At 54.2% G+C, this 17,742-nt stretch overlaps 1 protein-coding gene across 5 annotated transcripts in view; it reads left to right on the top strand.

The window, feature by feature from the left end:
• ZHX3 (zinc fingers and homeoboxes 3) overlaps positions 1–15,196 on the top strand; it is a 127,496-nt gene extending 112,300 nt beyond the window's left edge. For all 5 annotated transcript variants that reach the window (XM_082857427.1, XM_082857424.1, XM_082857425.1 and 2 more), the window contains 2 exons: positions 4,074–7,073; positions 9,212–15,196. In XM_082857427.1, coding sequence (XP_082713553.1) covers positions 4,226–7,073; positions 9,212–9,222 — 2,859 coding nt within the window. In that variant the 5' untranslated portion in view covers positions 4,074–4,225 and the 3' untranslated portion in view covers positions 9,223–15,196. The remainder of the gene's footprint in view (positions 1–4,073; positions 7,074–9,211) is intronic.
• Positions 15,197–17,742: the final 2,546 nt, after the last annotated feature.

Here is a 17,742-nt window from a genome sequence, read left to right as displayed (position 1 = left end):
TCGAGAAAGGGTGTAGAAAGGATTGTACAAAGAATGAAGAACCTGCAATTGTCGTCTGGTCCTTTGCTGCGAGTCTCTGGCAGCACAGAACCTCACATTTATACAGCTCACCTCACACGGGGCTCGACTCGGCAAACTGTTTCCTCACAGTAATTGCTGCCTTGCTTGTCAGGCGTGGTCCATGAGTGCCTTCTGGAGGAGTGATTTCTAGATAATTAGAGCTTTCCCCTTTAAGCACCGCTTTTATTGGATACCCTTTAAAAAATGTATGACAAATAGACCAACCCCAGCTTACCTATATGGGTCATGTTGCTGGAAGTAGCCCCGTGGCAGTAGCCAGGTGGTGAGTACGTCGGTATTCACTGAACAATTCTTTCAACTTTGCTGAATGTTTGAAATCTTTCCTAATAAACACCGGGGGTAAATACAGCTCAGGAAAGTCATGCAGGCCTTCTTCCAGCAGTGTTGTGGTTGCTCGGAGAGCTCAGTGCGTGGAGCGGTTGAGGGCAGGCTCCGCCGTAACCAGCTTACCAGCCTCTGCTGCCTCCTAGCTATGCGCCCTTCAGGTGGTTACTGCACTTCTCTGAGCCTTGTTTTTCTTGTCTGTACAACGGGAGTGACAGCAGTTCCTCCTCTGGGGTTTGCTGTGAGAGTAAAATGAGAGGGTGTGGCTAAAAGCACTCCCTACGGTATTGGTATTAAACACTCAGTGACCTGTGGCAATGGCTGCCCCTCCTCCCCCCTCCCCCACTGCTGTTATTCAATCATCTTCATCATGGATGACTGACTCCCTCAGAGAGTGGTAGGCAGTGGTGCTTCCCTCCATCATTGATTTGAAAGACAATTTGGGGCTACCCTGAGACTCAGTTGTGAATGACATTGGGACCATTTCCCCAAATCAAATGCATCTTCATGTTGTCCCCCTCTCAGCCTTAGTAAATAAAATACGAGGGACATAATGTAACTCTTCCTCGGTGGAGCCCAGTCCCCATAGCAAATGTCAGTTAGGCCTGAGTGTCAGGTGCTGTGTACCTTGGGCCTGCACTTCCCTGCTCCTCAGCTCCGCTGCTCCCTGGCCTCCTGGTGAGCATGCTTGCTTCCTTAGCTGCCAGGTCTGCGGTTCTGTTCCCTCTCTCGCCTCAAACCTGACGTTCACAGCCACTGCCTTTCACCTTTCCCCAGGGCAGAAGTCAGGAAGAGGAGGGCAAATCAGGAAGTCATAAATCAATGGCATCACCTGTAACCTTAGAAGTGAGAATGATGACCCTCTTCTACAGAACTGAGTGCTGTAACTTTCTGTCCTCCACCTTTCTTGGGTTTTTGAAGTCCTTTCAGTGGTTTTTAGTATATTCACAGTTTTATGCAACCATCACCACTACCTAATTTTAGAACATTTGCATCACCCCCCGAAGAAACCTCATCCCCATTAGTGGTCAGTCCCCATTCTCCCCTCCCCTCAGCCCTTGGCAAACACTAATCTGTTTTCTGTCGCTGTGGATGTACCTATTCTGGGTGTTTCACACAAATGCAGTCACATGATATGTAGCATTTTGTGTCTGCCTTCATGATGTTTCTGTCCGTGCTGTAGCATGTGTCAGTACTTCATGCCTTTCTATGGCTGGACAGTAGTCCGTCATAGGGACGTGCCATATTGTGTTTATTCATTCACCCATTGATGGCCGTTGAGGTTGCTTCTACTATTTGGCTGTTATTATGAGGATGCTCTGAATATTTGTGTGGACATATTTTCACTTCTATTTGGTATATACCTAGGAGTGGAATTACTGGGTCTTATGGTAAGTGTATATATAACTCTGAGGAACTGCCAAACTGGTTTCTGAAGTGCAGCAGTGGCTGCACCGTTTCACCTTCCCACCAGCAACGTAGGAGGGCTCTAGATTCCCCCACTTCCTCACCTGTAGTATTATCTGTCACTGTGATTATAGCCATCCTGGTGGGTGTGAATTGGTATCCCATTGTGGTTTTAATTTGTATTTCCCTAATGACTAATGATGTTGAGCACTTATTTTAATATGCTTATTGGTCATTTGTATGTCTTCTTTGGAGAAGTGTCTATTCAAGTCCTTTACCTATTTTTAAATTGGGTTTTTGTCTTTTTATTATTCAGTTATGAGCGCCTTACCAGATGTGTGATTTTCAAATATTGTCTCCTGTTCTGTGGCTTGTCTTTTTCACTTTCTTGATGATGGCCTTTAAAGCGCAGGAGTTTTTTAATTTTGATGAAGTCCGACTTACCTGTTTTTTCTTACGGCACTTGCACATTCAGATATTCTGTTTGATGTCTTCATCAAGTGTCTTATCGGAAAATCTGATTGGCTTACCGGAAACGAAACTGTATTACTCTTAGTTTTCCTGATTTGGAATCTAATCAGGTGGTAAAGCACCTGATTTAAAATGTTTGCCGGTAATATATAGATAGAAGAGGTTAGAAATGTTGATACTTGTTGAGCTGGTAAATTACCCGTTTCTGTGTGCTCAGCCTCAGGAAATAATATGATAGAAGAAATACATCCTCTATGCCCAGAGGTCATTTCACTGTCACCTATGAGAGTGGCGCGCGGAAAGCCAGTTCATAGCAGAGGAGGTTAAGTCCGTCGTGGTACATGACTAGGCAGCTGTTGCATATTGTAATTACGAAGCTGACTTAATGACACTGTTGATGATGAAATGTTTAGTGGAAAAAACCAAAACACAAGTGTGTGCCCATTAATGATTAAAAATGTGTATAAAATATCTGGACTAGATGGAAGATTATAGGTGGCTTTCTTAAATTTCATTTTCTGTTGATATATATTTTTTACTATTAAAAATTAAGTTAAAAAAACATGCCTGACATTTCACATCAGTGGGGGAAATGGTGACAGGTGGGTACACTGGATATCTGTTTATCCTTATCTCACACCAACTATTTTTTTAAGAGTAAGTATTTTTTACCATCATGATCACCAGGACTAGTCTTAAAATCAGAAAAGATAGTTTGCTGTGTTTATTTACTAAGAATTTGAATAGAGGTATTTAATTTTCTTACATTTTTATATCAAATCCAAACACTGATGATAACATGATTCTGGTATTAGAATTACTATTATTTTAGTCATTATCAGCATTGCAATTTGCTAAAAAAAAGGTAATGATGATTGTGGTGGTATGTTAATAGTAGAGATCACAGAAATACTTTTCTCCTGGCATCTCATGAAAGAATTAGTAGTAGTAGTATTTAACATGTAAATAAATCAATCATCCCAGCTTTTGAAATAAATTTGAAATGGAACAAAGATTTAAGGTTTTTTTTTTTTTTTTTTTTTAAGGACTAATAAAGGCACTGAAAAAAATAAAAAGTAAGCCCACTACAAGGTCACGGGTAGCGTGCACACCCAAGGTGAGGCTTCTTGTGGGGTTGCTGCCCCAGAGAGAGATGTACAGTTCATGGGCCACAAACCGTGTCTGCGGATCCCCTGACCTTCTGACCTCGGGCTTCACCTGAGCAACAGGGGGCTGGGGTGACAGGGTAGCAGGTAGGGACAGCCTGCAGAGCCCCACTCCTGTGGCATCAGTGCCCCTCCCTGGTGCACGCACTGCAGTGGGCTTGGCCTCTGGGCCTGGAGCGGGCATCCTGCTCTCACACGTGGGAAGGCTATGAAAAGAAAACCCTTGTGGGCCCAAACATTTAAACAAGAATTACACTAGGATCTTTTGTTCTCGCTATGACATGGTCAGAATTCATTTGGAGGTCCAGAAGAGGGTTTTTTTTGTTGTTGTCATTTTTGAATCTGAGTTATTTTATGCGAGGAAACAGAGGGAAACACAACACAGAAACACATGGCTGAAGTCTGTCCAGTGGTGTTGGGACGTCCCCGCGTCATTCCTCAGGGCACTATTTTTGTGAGCGTTTGTGGGGCTTCTGACTCAAAAGTCACATCCGAGGTTGGATGTTGGTTCCTTGGGAAAAGGCCCGGGTGATCGAAGGCAAGCAGTGGAGTGTGCCTGGGAGTCTGGGAAATACACGCGCAGCCCGAGAGAGGGATGCTCACCGTTTCTCTTTTCCTCCTCAGGTTTAATAGGGAAAACTTGCTTTCTGCAAACAACTGAAAAAGCCGCCCTCGGAAGCTGTTTCTTTGGGCCTCATGGAGCAGCTGGAACCTGCGCTGTGAGGCCCCCGACAGGACGAACTGTCGCCCACTGACCCCCCAGCGCGGCTGTCGCCATGGCCAGCAAGAGGAAGTCCACCACCCCGTGCATGATCCCTGTGAAGACCGTGGTGCTGCAGGACACCAGCGCCGAGGCCCTGCCCGAGGAGCCCGTGCCCGAGGGGCCCCCGCAGGAGCCGCCCCCAGAAGCTCCCACCGCCAGCGGCGAGGCCACCCAGGGCACCAGCGGTCCAGACAGTGCCGCACTGGCCAACGGGCACCGGAGCACCTTGGACGGCTACACATATGCCTGTAAATGCTGTGACTTCAGATCCCAGGACATAACCCGGTTTGTGGGACACCTGAGCTCAGAGCACACAGACTTTAGCAAAGACCCGAACTTTGTATGCACTGAATGCAGTTTTCTGGCAAAAACTCCCGAGGGGCTTTCTCTGCACAATGCCAAGTGTCACTCGGGGGAAGCCAGCTTTGTGTGGAATGTGGCCAAGCCAGACAATCATGTCGTCGTGGAGCAGAGTGTCCCCGAGAGCACCAGCCCTCCCGACCCATCGGGGGAGCCAAACATGGAAGGGACAGACGGACAGGCGGAAATCATCATCACCAAAACTCCAATCATGAAGATAATGAAAGGCAAAGCCGAAGCCAAAAAAATTCACACGCTCAAGGAGAACGTCCCCAGTCAGCCTGCTGGGGAGGCCTTACCGACCCCTTCAGCCGGGGACACGGAGGTGAAAGAGGGGGACCACGCCTTTGTCAACGGGGCAGCCCCGGTCAGCCAGGCCTCTACCAACTCCGCAAAACCCCCTCACTCGGCCAACGGGCCCCTGCTGGGGACGGTGCCGGTGCTGCCCGCGGGCATTGCCCAGTTCCTCTCCCTCCAGCAGCCGCCCCCGCACGCCCAGCACCACGCCCACCAGCCCCTGCCCACGGCCAAGTCCCTCCCCAAGGTGATGATCCCGCTGAGCAGCATCCCCACGTACAACGCGGCCATGGACTCCAACAGCTTTCTGAAGAACTCCTTCCACAAGTTCCCCTACCCAACCAAAGCCGAGCTCTGCTATTTGACCGTGGTCACCAAGTACCCGGAAGAGCAGCTCAAGATCTGGTTCACCGCCCAGAGGCTGAAGCAAGGTATCAGCTGGTCCCCAGAGGAGATTGAGGACGCCCGGAAGAAGATGTTCAACACGGTCATCCAGTCCGTCCCCCAGCCCACAATCACTGTCCTCAACACCCCGCTGGTTGCCAGTGGCGGCAACGTCCAACATCTCATCCAGCCCACTCTGCCTGGCCACGTGGTGGGCCAGCCAGAGGGCACAGCCGGGGGACTTCTGGTCACTCAGCCACTGATGGCCAATGGGTTGCAGGCACCCAGCTCATCTCTCCCCCTGGCAGTCACATCTGTCCCCAAGCTGCCCGCTGTCGCGCCCATTAACACCGTGTGTTCAAATACAACGTCCGCCGTGAAGGTGGTGAATGCCGCCCAGTCCCTCCTCACGGCGTGTCCCAGCATCACCTCCCAAGCCTTCCTGGATGCCAGCATCTACAAAAACAAGAAATCTCATGAACAGCTGTCAGCTCTGAAAGGGAGCTTCTGTCGGAACCAGTTCCCAGGACAGAGCGAAGTTGAGCATCTGACCAAAGTGACCGGCCTCAGCACCCGTGAGGTGCGGAAGTGGTTCAGTGACCGCAGGTACCACTGCCGGAACCTGAAGGGCTCCAGGGCCGGGCTGGCCGGGGAGCATGGCGCCCTCCTCGTCGACTCTGTGCCCGAGGTGCCCTTCTCCCTGGCGTCCAAGGCCCCGGAGGTGACCTGCCTCCTGACAGCGGCCACCCCAGCTACCCCCCCTTCTGCCAAGCGACAGTCCTGGCACCAGACCCCCGACTTCACACCAACCAAATACAAGGAGCGGGCCCCCGAGCAGCTCAGGGCCCTGGAGAACAGTTTTGCACAAAACCCCCTTCCTCTCGACGAGGAACTGGACCGCCTGAGGACCGAGACCAAAATGACCCGCAGGGAGATTGATGGCTGGTTTTCAGAGAGACGGAAAAAAGTGAGTGCCGAGGAGGCCAAGAAGGCTGAGGAGGGTGCCTCTCAGGGGGAGGAGGAGGCCGCCGAGGATGAGGGGGAGGAGGGCTCTGCCAGGGACCCGAGGGTCCCAGGGGAAGATGGCTCCCCAGAAACGCCCGGCAGCCACGTGCTGGCAGAACGCAAAGTCAGCCCCATCAAAATCAACCTCAAAAACCTGCGAGTCACGGAGGCCAACGGCAAGGGTGAGCTCCCGGGGCTGGGCGCCTGTGAGCCCGAGGACGACGTGCCCAGCAAGCCAGCGGAGCAGCTGCCGGCCAAGGTGAGCTACAGGAAGACGGCCCAGCAGCGGCACCTGCTGCGGCAGCTCTTCCTGCAGACGCAGTGGCCCAGCAACCAGGACTACGACTCCATCATGGCCCAGACGGGCCTGCCGCGGCCCGAGGTGGTGCGCTGGTTTGGGGACAGCAGGTACGCCCTGAAGAACGGCCAGCTCAAGTGGTACGAAGACTACAGACGGGGCAACTTCCCCCCCGGGCTGCTGGTCATCAGCCCCGGCAACCGGGAGCTGCTGCAAGACTATTACGTGACCCACAAGATGCTGTACGAGCAGGACCTGCAGAGCCTCTGCGACAAAACCCAGATGAGCGCCCAGCAGGTCAAGCAGTGGTTTGCCGAGAGGATGGGTGAGGAGACCCGGGCCGTGGCCGACACGGGTGGTGAGGGCCAGGGCCCCAGCGACCCTGCAGCAGTTCACAAAGGGATGGGCGACACCTATTCAGAGGTGTCCGAAAACAGTGAGTCATGGGAACCCGGTGCCCCTGAGGCCAGCTCAGAGCCCGTTGACACGCCGAGTCCCCAGGCTGGACCTCAGCTGGGTAAGGAGCCTGTGGGGCTGTGCCGTCCTCTGTGGGTCTGGGGGGCACCTGTGGCAGGCACCGAATCCAGTGCCGGGGCATCTGCTGTTTCTAAGGCTGTCTGGCAGCAGGACCGTGTTGTCTGGCTGCTTCGGGGGGCACCTGGCAGCAGAATCCATTGGAGCATCATCGTATGATAAAGGCTTGACACTTGGTTTTTTTGTTTCATGTTTGTTAAACCTGCGCAGGGGAAGGAGTGTAGTGAACCTCCAAGGGCCCACCCTTTTCTAGTCATTTCTTAGCCAAAGGAGAATAGGTCAGAATGTCATCTGAGCCAGATAGAACCACGACCGCTGGGTAAGAGAGAGAATAGGACTTACGAGGAAATTCAACCCCAGTTGGTGAACAAAAGCAGAGGGAGCCTTTAATTGACCTTAGATACACAAAGTGCTTTTTTTTCTAAATGATGAAAAATCCTGTAATTTGCATTGCAGTTATTCTTCCTGATATAGAGGTAGTGGAAAATCTTCTTCCCTCTTAGACATAACGTGGAATCGAATGCTTGAATTTTGTTCCTCATTTTCTCTGGATCAGGACAGTAGTACTTGAAAGAAAGCTTTAGAAGATTATTTTACTGAAGACAGTTTGAAGCCTCAGACAAATCACGTTATTGGGTGTTGATTTTCTTGGGTCTTGATCTCTGAGTTCCTGGCCTCTCCCTTCCCTCCCACCCTCCTCTTGGGTGGCCTTGTCACAGGTTGGCCAGGAGCGAGGTAGCTGAGCTCTTCACGGGAAGCTGTGGAAACCAAGGAAGTATCTGGATTCCCAGATTCCCTGATTTGGGACCTTTAGAAGGTGGTTCCAGGGCCGGCGTTTCTGGACTCGACCTTGTTTCCTCCAAGCCCCTGTGAGTCAGTGAGGTCCCCGCAGGGAGCATCACGGGCACCAGGGAACAGGTGTGGGCTCACAGGGCGGGTTGCCTCAGGCACCTTCTCCAGCACCGGGCCTGCCCACCCCTGGCTTTGGCTCTGCCAGCAGCATGGCAGATTGCTGGGCACTAGGAAAACTAATTTCTTTAGGTTTTTTTGTTTTTTTTAATTGAAATTCTACTGAATTAAATTCTTTTTTTTTTTTATTTATTTTTTTTTATTTTTGTGGTACACGGGCCTCTCACTGTTGTGGCCTCTCCCGTTGCAGAGCACAGGCTCCGGACGCGCAGGCTCAGTGGCCATGGCTCACGGGCCCAGCCGCTCTGCGGCATGTGGGATGTTCGGATGTTCCCGGACCGGGGCACGAACCCGTGTCCCCTGCATCGGCAGGCGGACTCTCAACCACTGCGCCACCATGGTAGCCCCCCCACTTTTTTTTTTTGAATTACATTCTTGTAGCTGGAAATAGGGTGGTGGTTACACAACATTGTGAATGTACTTAATGCCACATAATTGTATACTTATTAAAAATGGTTAAAATGGTAGGTTTTATGTGACGTATATTTGACCACAATTAAAAATGCTAACCTGGAGTTGGGAGGAATGGGTTTAAATCCACCGGCTCCCCTCAGCTGGTAGCTCCAACACTAAGCAAGGAGCTGGTGTCCTAGGTGGGACAGAGCAGGAGTGGCCAGGGTGGCTGTGCCATTGTGGCGTCACCCTCTTTTGGCTGAGGGAGGTACCCGAGGGGACAGGGAGGGCCTGTCTGCCTGTCTGTCTGTAGCTGTTTTCTCGTGGCTTGCCGAGCCAGCCTCAATGCTGGGGCCCCACCTGTAAGCATCGATGGTGAGGGCCTCTCCGAAGGACCCCCGACAAATGAAGGGAGGGCATCTGTGGGACACATATTTGGAAGTAGACCAGCTGCTGCTGTGCGACAGCAGCGTTCCCTGGAGATCCGGGGATGGGGGGAGGGTGGCGCACAGCGAGGGTTCCCGGCCCAGAGAAGTCAGGCTCCGGCCCCGGCTCCATGCCCCAGTTCGGGTGGCCCCTGGGTGGTCCCAGTGCCCCGCCGGGTTTAGCCAGCACCCCGTCCTCAGCCCAAATGCCCTTCCCCACCTTCCCTCGGGCTGGAAGGCAGGGAGGGGCTGGTGGGATTAAGTCCCCAGACGTGGGAGGACGGGCCATCCTGGCGATGCACATAGAGGTGACGGGCCTGTGTTTTCTCCTCAGAAACTGACTGAACCGGAACCGACGGCTGTGAAGGCCTGGCCGGGGCAGCCGCCCTCCACATGGAAGGGCCTGACCCCCCTCTGCTGCCCCGGGCCGCCGCCATACCCGGCCCGCCATGCTCACACAGGTCTCCACGCGGCCAAGCCTGCCGCCGTCCGCACCCGGCCCGCCACCCCAGCGAGCAGGGAGGAGCGTCTGGCAGTTCTTCCGCCCACAATGTAGGACCTTTCTTTTGCCTTCTAGTGGATAAATAGTTCAGATTTCATATTCATAGACACAGAAGTTTTTAACATATAAATCTGCCTATACACATTTAATAAAACATCAGATTATAAACACTTTCATTACATAGAAACTTTGGTTAGCAAAGCAGTACGTGGTCTTTTATATCATCTCTGGAAATGCCCTGTGTCTGTTCTCTGGAGATCGCTGGGCTGCGTGTTCCCGCACCTTCCACGGTCAGGCCGGGGTTATCACACGCTCAGAACCACACCTGCAACCGCTGGGGCCCCCTTTGCGCTCCTTCGGGAAGGTGGTACCTTTGAAGAGACCTCTGCTCCTTAAGCGGTGACCAGCAACATTGCATAGCAGGTTTGCCTTGCCTTACGGGATGATAGTGCAGAACATGCTGTTACCCGCAGTTCAGAAAACTGACCGGTTATGTGATTAGTGTTTGATGCTTACCACTCTCGTAAGTTGTTACAGTAATTCTGCTTTTTCATGGGAGTTTGAATCATGGACCATAACTCTTCAGTGATCAGATCAACTAAAGAAACATTTGTTGTTAAGCCTAATGTACTGCCCTATGTGCCGCCTTTTTTTTTTTTTTTTTCAGTCTAGACACATTTAGAGGAAAATTGACAAGCGAAACAGGGATGGGGGATGGGAGTGAAGGCGCACAGCTGCTGGGGCTCTCTCTGCCCTCTATCGACCCTCACCCCAGAGCCGCCTCTGGTTTGGGAAGGCAGGCCCACGCTCGCCTGGTTAGACTGAGAGCTGGCGGGATTCGGGGACTTCTCGGAATTATCGGAGCCAGGGTGGCCCTCAGCACAAAGACCTGCATGTGGGGTTCCCAGCAGAAGACCCAGAGTCCTCCTGGCCCCCGTGCCTGGGGCCTGGTTGGTGTGCTGGACATCGCTGGACAGGTCCTTGTGAGGATGTTTTTAAAGTTCTATATTTATATCTCCAGACTTGGAACCAAGATCTCTGTCTACTTAAGCCTAACCCTCACATCCATTTTTTTAATTGAGAAAAGTCACAGGAAAAGGTGCCTTTGAAACATTGAGAAAGTTGCCTACAAAGCTGTGCTGAACGGTAAATCCCGATCTCCCCGAGGCCGGCTGCCCCGAGAGCAGCAGGTGAAGAGGGGCTTGGCAAAGGTGCATCACCTCCCAGAAACCAGCCGCTTCCCAGAGCACCGAGGCCTCGGAGACCCCAGAGACAGGGCAGGGGCTTTGGGCAAGAATACTGGGGGGGCGGTGTTCGGCACGGTCCTTCTCCCCCGTCCCCCCGGGAACTGGGCCGGGCAGGGCATCTCCCAGGTTTGGCTCTGAGCACAGAGATGGGGGTCGCACCTCCTGCCTCCAGGAGAGGCTTTTTTTCGGAAACCAAAAGCCCTTGAACCATTGTTCTTCTAAAGAGTCTCCTCTTGCTTGCCCTGTCCTGTTAGGGACCACCTCTTCTTGGTTTCAAACAGGTGACTTGTGAGGACTTGGCAAGTTTGGCAGCCTGTTTTTGTATCCTTTCCATATTTAGCCCCAAGGCCTCTTTGCGGAATTGCCCAGAATGGCGAGTGATTGCCTTCCTTCAGAGAACAGACACCTAGAACTTTTCCTGTAGTGGTTATGTACATGCAGATTAATTTATATGTATCCATATACAGCACAGATACTCGTTTGATGCTTTACTTGTGACGCGTCTGCCTGACGCAGCACGTGGGTGTTGGGGAGAGCATCCCGTGTCGGGGGGTTGCGGGGGAGGCCGGGGCGGCCCCGCGCGAAGCCACATCCGAGTGTCTGCGACACCACCCTGCCGGCGTCACTCCCAGAGCCCTGCGTGCCCCAGCCGAGGGCCGTGTCTTTACAGCGGAGTTTCTTGGTTATTTTATTTGTATTCATGTCATTTACAACCCAAACAGCGAAACAGAAAACATAAATTACATGGTGGACAAGTTCACGCAGGACGTAGGGCCCCGAGCTCAGCACCAGCTCGTCCTTAAAAAGTGGAAGCGTCACGGTGCTGCCTGCGGGCAGGTTTTGCTCACAGGAGTCCGCCTGCCCGCTAGCCAGGGCGACCCCCCGAACGGCGAGACTGCCCAGGCTGGACAGACCCTCCTCCTTCCTTTACTCTGGGACCCGAGTGACTAAGGAATGAGGTGATGGAGACAGAAATGGTTGGTTCATCGAGCAGGTGCCTAAAGGGACGTCGCAGCAGGTACCCGGGGCCCTGGGGGCAAAACCAGGAACACAGCCAACCAGCTGCAGAGACACAGCCGCAGCAGCCCGGAGCCGGCGCGCGCCAGAGTGCGGTGGGGATGCAGGACGGCTGCAGCCGGCCCCGTGGCCAGGGAGGTCACCACGGTTTGCGCCCCACCCAGGGTTAGACTGTGCTGCTGCCTTCAGGAGAGGGCAGTCTGTGGGCTCTAGAGTTGAGGGAAGTAGGATGGGGTTAGTCTCTCCCAAAGAAAAAGCTTGTTTCGTAAGGTGACTAATCTTTCCCCTCTTCTCTGTATGCACTTGGACTCATCAGAGATGGTGAACTATGTCAGTGTTTCTTGTTGCCTGTGTCTTGTACATGTTTGGTTTATTGTATTTTTTACATGGGGCTGTAGATGCAGTTTTAGTAGGTGAGCCCAGATCGCCATTCTGACAAAGGAAGCCTGGTTTTATGGCACAGATGCTCTGCGTACTTCGATTACGTGTATTAATTCTTGACTGTTGATGAGCTTTGTGATTTGGAAGGTGGGCTCTCGTTTTCCTGAGTCGTGGGCTCCTGAAGTGGAAAGCCTGGCTGGAGGACTCGTGGCACCTGGGATGGGTGGCCCTGTATGACTTGGAGCTCCTTTCGCAGCCAAGTGCCCACCTGCTGTCGGGAAGCAAAGGTGGGAGGTGGGCGAGGGTCGGTGGTACCTGCAGGTCCCGAGTGCGCTCACGGCCCTGGGAGGCCGTTCCACTGGGAAGTTTCAGCATGTTCTCCAGGCCAAGATGTGGGTGCCATGGGTTTTGTCCTGCTCAGTCCGTGGTCCCATGGCAGGGCCTGTGACACCCCCTCTCCTCCATGTGCCAGGCTGCCTTCCACAGAGGCTCAGCGTCGCCCTTTTAGGGCACCTCCTCACCCACAGCTCCCTGCCTGTGCCGCCCTGCCTTGGGCCCGGTTGCCTCTTGTTTTCCTGTCCTCTTCTCGGACCAGAATCCTCGGGTTGGAGCGGCTCTGTCTATTCAAACATCGCAGCCCAAGTGGATAAAGGCACTTTGCAGGAGAGGAGAACCAGCCAAGAAGAAAATCTTAAACAAACCAAACCTGGAGTTTGGGCTTTTCCTAAAGTTTCTTCCCCCTTTTTCCTTGCTCAGACTTTACCTGGGGCAGGTTATTGGTTTGACTTACCTTTTGTATTATGTCTAGATTGTCCTGTATCCCATTGATTGGCAAGGCTCAGTTATGTGCTGGAGAAGAAAAGTCCTCTAGACACGTAAAGGTTGGCGTGGCCAGCCGTTCCAGGCAGAAGCCGGCAGCCTGCCCAGGTCAGGAGAGTAACGGGGCTCCATCCTCCCCACTCCCACTGGAGGCCCCTCTCCAGCTCTCCTGAACCGGCTTCCTTCGCTCCCTTTCTTGGGAGCACAGGCCCTCCCAGCCTTCCTGCCCGGGACTGGGGGGCCATCTCCGTGTGACTGGGGGAGCACCTGCCCTCACAGAAGCTCCAACACCCGAAAAAGTGGGGAGTGTGGAGCCCACGCCCTCTCCTGAACGGGCCCCTCCCGGAGCAAGGCTTCAGTCTGTTTTGTCTCCTGTGGTCCATTCACAGTAGCCGAGCTGAGCAACACTGGGGCTGGGGCGGCTGCAGGCAACCTCTCAACCAAGGGTTGGATGCTGACTTGGGCCGAGTGAGTGGAGGGTGGAGGTGGGATCACAGAGCCGCTGGGCGGCCCAGCTCTAGGTCTAGATGGAACCCACAGACCTCGGTTGGAATTCGTTTCTGCTGCAATCTGTGTGTGTTCCCAGTGCTGTCGCACTGGGGAGGGGGGCGAGGGCTGACGTCAGCTCCCCCTGGTTGGCCCAGAGCCCGAGTGGGAGGAGGAGCAGACGGAACCCCCCAGGGGACGGGAGGCACGCTCTTTGGCTCTTCAACCCTGAAGAACCGTGACTTGCCTGTCAGTCTGGCCTCTCCTTTGCTTGGAGCCCCAGCCCTGCAGCCAGACTGGAGACCGACAGCCTGGACCCCGCGGGAACCAACCATCCTACCTGAGCAGGGGTGGGGACCCGGAGTGTGGGGTGAGCAGGCGCCGCTGACCCTGTGGACAGGGGCGGGGCCAGCACCTGTTGCCTCGCGTTGTTAAAATCCTGTCTTGTGGTTTGTGGGACCGTGAGGATTCGCAGAGAACGCGTAGCTCCTGCTTTGCTGTCTTAGGCCCCAGGCTTTCACAGCCCTCAGGCTGCTCGGGCCAGAGCCCCACGGGGTGGAGCGGGCTGTCTCCCCTCCGGCTGCGGGAGTCTCTCCTGCTGTCCACTCGGGGCAGGTGGCAAGCGGCGACCTGAGAGGAGTCTGCGTGCTTACCTGCCGTGAGCGCCCTTTCCTGAATTCAGGAGCCGGGCTCTGCCGCGTGTGTGTTGATGAGTAGCTTTTCTCGGCTAATGCTTTATGACATCTGTTCCTTCCCTTGATGAGTGGTTTGAAGGCCCCCGATGTGACTGGAGTTGGAGGTGGAATGTCTCGGGTGGAGGCCGTCTGGAGTCGTGGAGCGCAGAAGGCTGCAGGCCCGTGGTCTTTCTCAGGAGTCAGCCGCAGAGCAGGCACCCGGAGAGGGGTGCCTGCTAATCCTGTAATTTGTGTTCAGAGAGAGACTGTCATTCATCCCTGGCTCCGGCCCGGCCCGCTGCCCTGTCCCGCGGTTTGCTGCAGACGTGGCCCGGAGAGCCAGCGCCACCCTCAGTGGATGCAGCCTGGTCGGCAGGCCACTGGGTGATGCGCGCGGGGAGGGGTGCTTGCCCCTGGGCAGCAGGTTCCCACCCTGCCCCCCAGCACCCCGCCTTGTTCAGTGCGTCGGGAGGGCCAGACTGTGCCATTGTTGTTGTTGAAAAGAGACCTCGTCCTCCCCCCACCCCGCCCCCCTGATGTGGTTGACTGAAAGGGTACTGAGCGGCGCCGCCTTTGTGCAAGTCGGGAAGAGGTTGCCAGAGGCCTGCAGGTTCCTGGTTTTCTGCTTCCGGTCTGGTGTTCAGCTCAGACCCTTTGTTCCCTGAGGGCGAGGGTATCTGTGGAAGGGAGGCTGGAGAAGGCAGGGGCAGCTGGCTTGTGGTGCGCTTCCCGTTTCCCGGAGACGCCGAAGAAGCCATCGTCTTGGTGCTAAGAGGCCACTGCCCGGCTTCTGTTTGTCCAGAGGGCCTCTCCTCCTGCAGTGGCTGCATGTGAGAGACCAAACCGAGAGAGAGGCACAGGCACACTTTGGCTGTCACCGGGCCTGGGTGGAGGGGGCTCTTCGCCCTAGGGACATGTTTTTAACAGAAAGATGGAACTTGCCTTTGGACCGGGGCTGTGCCGGGGTGGGAGGAGTGCGCTGCCCTCTCCGGGCTGAGTCTCCAGGCCTCACAAGGTCCCCTGTGGGGATGCTGCTATTTCTAAGATGCAAATTGCACATTTCCTAGATTTTGTATCTGTGGATTTGGATAAGGGAGGGGAACAGGGACAAACTGCTTGTACAATTTGAAATGGGCCGAAATGGTACTGAAAATCTTTCGATTGCTCCTAAATAAAAACGTAAACGCATTTCTCATCTGCTGACTATTTTGTGGGGGAATCAAAGAAAGCTGAGAACGCTTCTATCTCCTGATTTACCCTGGGGGCAAGACCCACAACGTGGAGGGGTGAGTGGGGCAGTTCCCTCAGGCGCTCCAGGGAAGTTCCAGCTCGCCCGTCTCGCACGCGTGGGGGTCACTGGAGTGCCTCCTGGGGGAATGAAGTGCAGTGTGGCAGAATTTATGCTAGACAAAGGGAAACTGAGTCAGACCTGGAGCAATCAGCCATCTGGGAGGAGGGTACTGATAAGCTTGTCATTGGCTAAGGAGAGGGTGGCTATGTCTAAGGACCCTGGGGTCTTGAAGGAGTAGGATTAAAGGCCAACTTCTAATGTTCAAAGCAATTGAATCTTGTTGGGGTGACGCTCAGGGCCTGTGCCAACGGGGAAAGGGGCCCCTGACGAAGCCCCTGGGCGGGGACACACCAGGCCCTGTTCCTGACCTGGCCCTCTGGAGGCCAGCTTAAGTCTTGGGGAAGCAGCTTTTTGCTGAACCTAACAAGCAAGTCTTCGGGAGCTAGACCAACTGAGTGTGGAACCCTGAAGCCAGTCAGCTGACCCTGTGGTGGCTGCGGACACAGGCAGCAGCTCACAGAGGACCTAACCATGGACGACGGAGTGGGCAGCAGTGGCAGCCAGGGGTCACTGTGGGTGTCCTTGGGCCAGCTGCAGTGGCCTCCAGCAGGGAACAGAACCCCAGACTGACTCTGGAAGACCCACTGAGGACTCTCAGGCTGAGACAGGACTTGATCAGTTCAACTGAAATGGCCAGGAGGACGACTGCGTTCTGTTCCGTGAGCTTGTTTGGTGGGGTGACCTGGTCCTACTTAGCGTTGTTTTCTCGCCCAACAGAACTGAGGTGGTGAGAGATGAGCTCAAGCTGGAAGGCCAGTGAGTATCTAGCCCTAGGCGCAGCCGTGGGTGATGACGTCCAGGTGTGTGTGGGGAGGCCCTGCCCTCAGCGCTCAGGACCGCAGGCCCTTGTCAAGGGCTGTGACGAGGCCAGAAACCGCTCCTCTCTCCTCCCTGCAGGGCAGCCGTGGAGCGGGGCTTCCTGACCTGAGCCCTCTGGTCAGGCTGCAGAAAGCCCCTGTCCTTGTAGGTGGTGCTGTGTGTGCGTGTGGTGAGGCAGGCCACTCCCCACCGTGGGCCAGGAGGTCCCATCCCAAGTGAGGGTCTCTCCCCCCACCCCCCCGCTGGGCCTCCTGGGTCATTCAACCATTGTCAGGTCTGGAGGAATTCGAGGTGACACTGATGTGTGCATTTGCTCCAATTTGCTGTCCTGCTTTCCACTAGGAAGAAGGACCAAGACATTTGCAGTGAAAGGCAAAGGCAGTCACCTGGCTATCGTAGGAGAGCCCGGAGGAGGCGTGTCTCAGGTCAGTGAGGCTGCCTGAGACAGCAGAGCCAGTAAAGGAGGGATGTCCTGGGAAAATGAAAGTGGTCTACATCCACAGCCAGGGAAGCCACATGACGGCACAGATGGCTCCTTACCCAACGGCCAGCACAGAACCTCTTCGTCACTGGTTAGAAAAGCTTTCTTCTCCTGCCCATAAGACTCTGGGAAAACACGGGTCAGGAAAGCCTAGGTTAATTCCCACCTGCCACCTTCTTGTCCGAGGGAAAAGACCACCTTCCTCTGAGTCAGACCACAAAGCTCCAGGAAGAAAGCCAAGGGGCCAGCAAGAACCCAAGCAGGGGCGCTCCGGCTGATTGAGTTCAGAGATGACAGGAAACACTTTAAACTGCGATCCCAGTTCTCCTGGTGGATGGTACTCAGAGGGGGTCTACAATGGACCAGGACTGGCCCCAGATCTGAGAACTTGGGGAATGTACGTCTTGGTCTGATTTGTCATACAGAAAAGGGATGCTCTGAACTGACAACTAAATCCACCTTGGGCTTGTCTTCAAAAAAATCTTCGTCTCTCCAAGGCCAGTGACCCTGCTTGGGTACCTACCTGCATTATCACACCAGGGTGGCGTGCCAATGACCATTCTAACAACCAACCAACTGATTATACCTACCTGCGTCTCTTCAATGACAGATCTTCTCAGGCTTCCTGGGCTGGCTTACTATGCCTGTCCCCACCCATCCATCAGGCAGGCAGCTCTTTTCTCTGTACAGCATTATTTTCGATCCACACCAGCACAGACCATTACAAAAATAGCCACAGGAAGGGAAGGGCCCATTAAACCATGTTCTAGGCACAGAGATTTTGTCTGCAAGCTACAGAGGCAACCAGAGTGGCACCCAGAAATGTACATTTGAATGCTTTTTTTTTTTAAGGCGAGGTTTCTGCGGAACTGGCAAGGGGACTCTGGTTGCTTCCTGTTCACCCTGAAAGCTGGCTGCCTGTGGGAACCTGGGCTTGCTCACAGGCAGGCTGCACTCCATGCTGCCACACCCTCGGTGGAAGAGCTGGACGAGGGCGTGGCCTCACACCTCCCGGTAGCCCAGAGGGAAGATCTGCTGGACCTGGGAGGTGAACAGAAACTCCTCACCTGCTTCTACCGCAGAATAAC

Source organism: Leucopleurus acutus (genome assembly GCF_964270905.1).
Source record: "Leucopleurus acutus genome assembly, chromosome: 16".
In the NCBI taxonomy this organism is placed as follows: Eukaryota; Metazoa; Chordata; class Mammalia; order Artiodactyla; family Delphinidae; genus Leucopleurus; species Leucopleurus acutus.
This window is presented reverse-complemented; position numbering and strand designations above follow the sequence as displayed.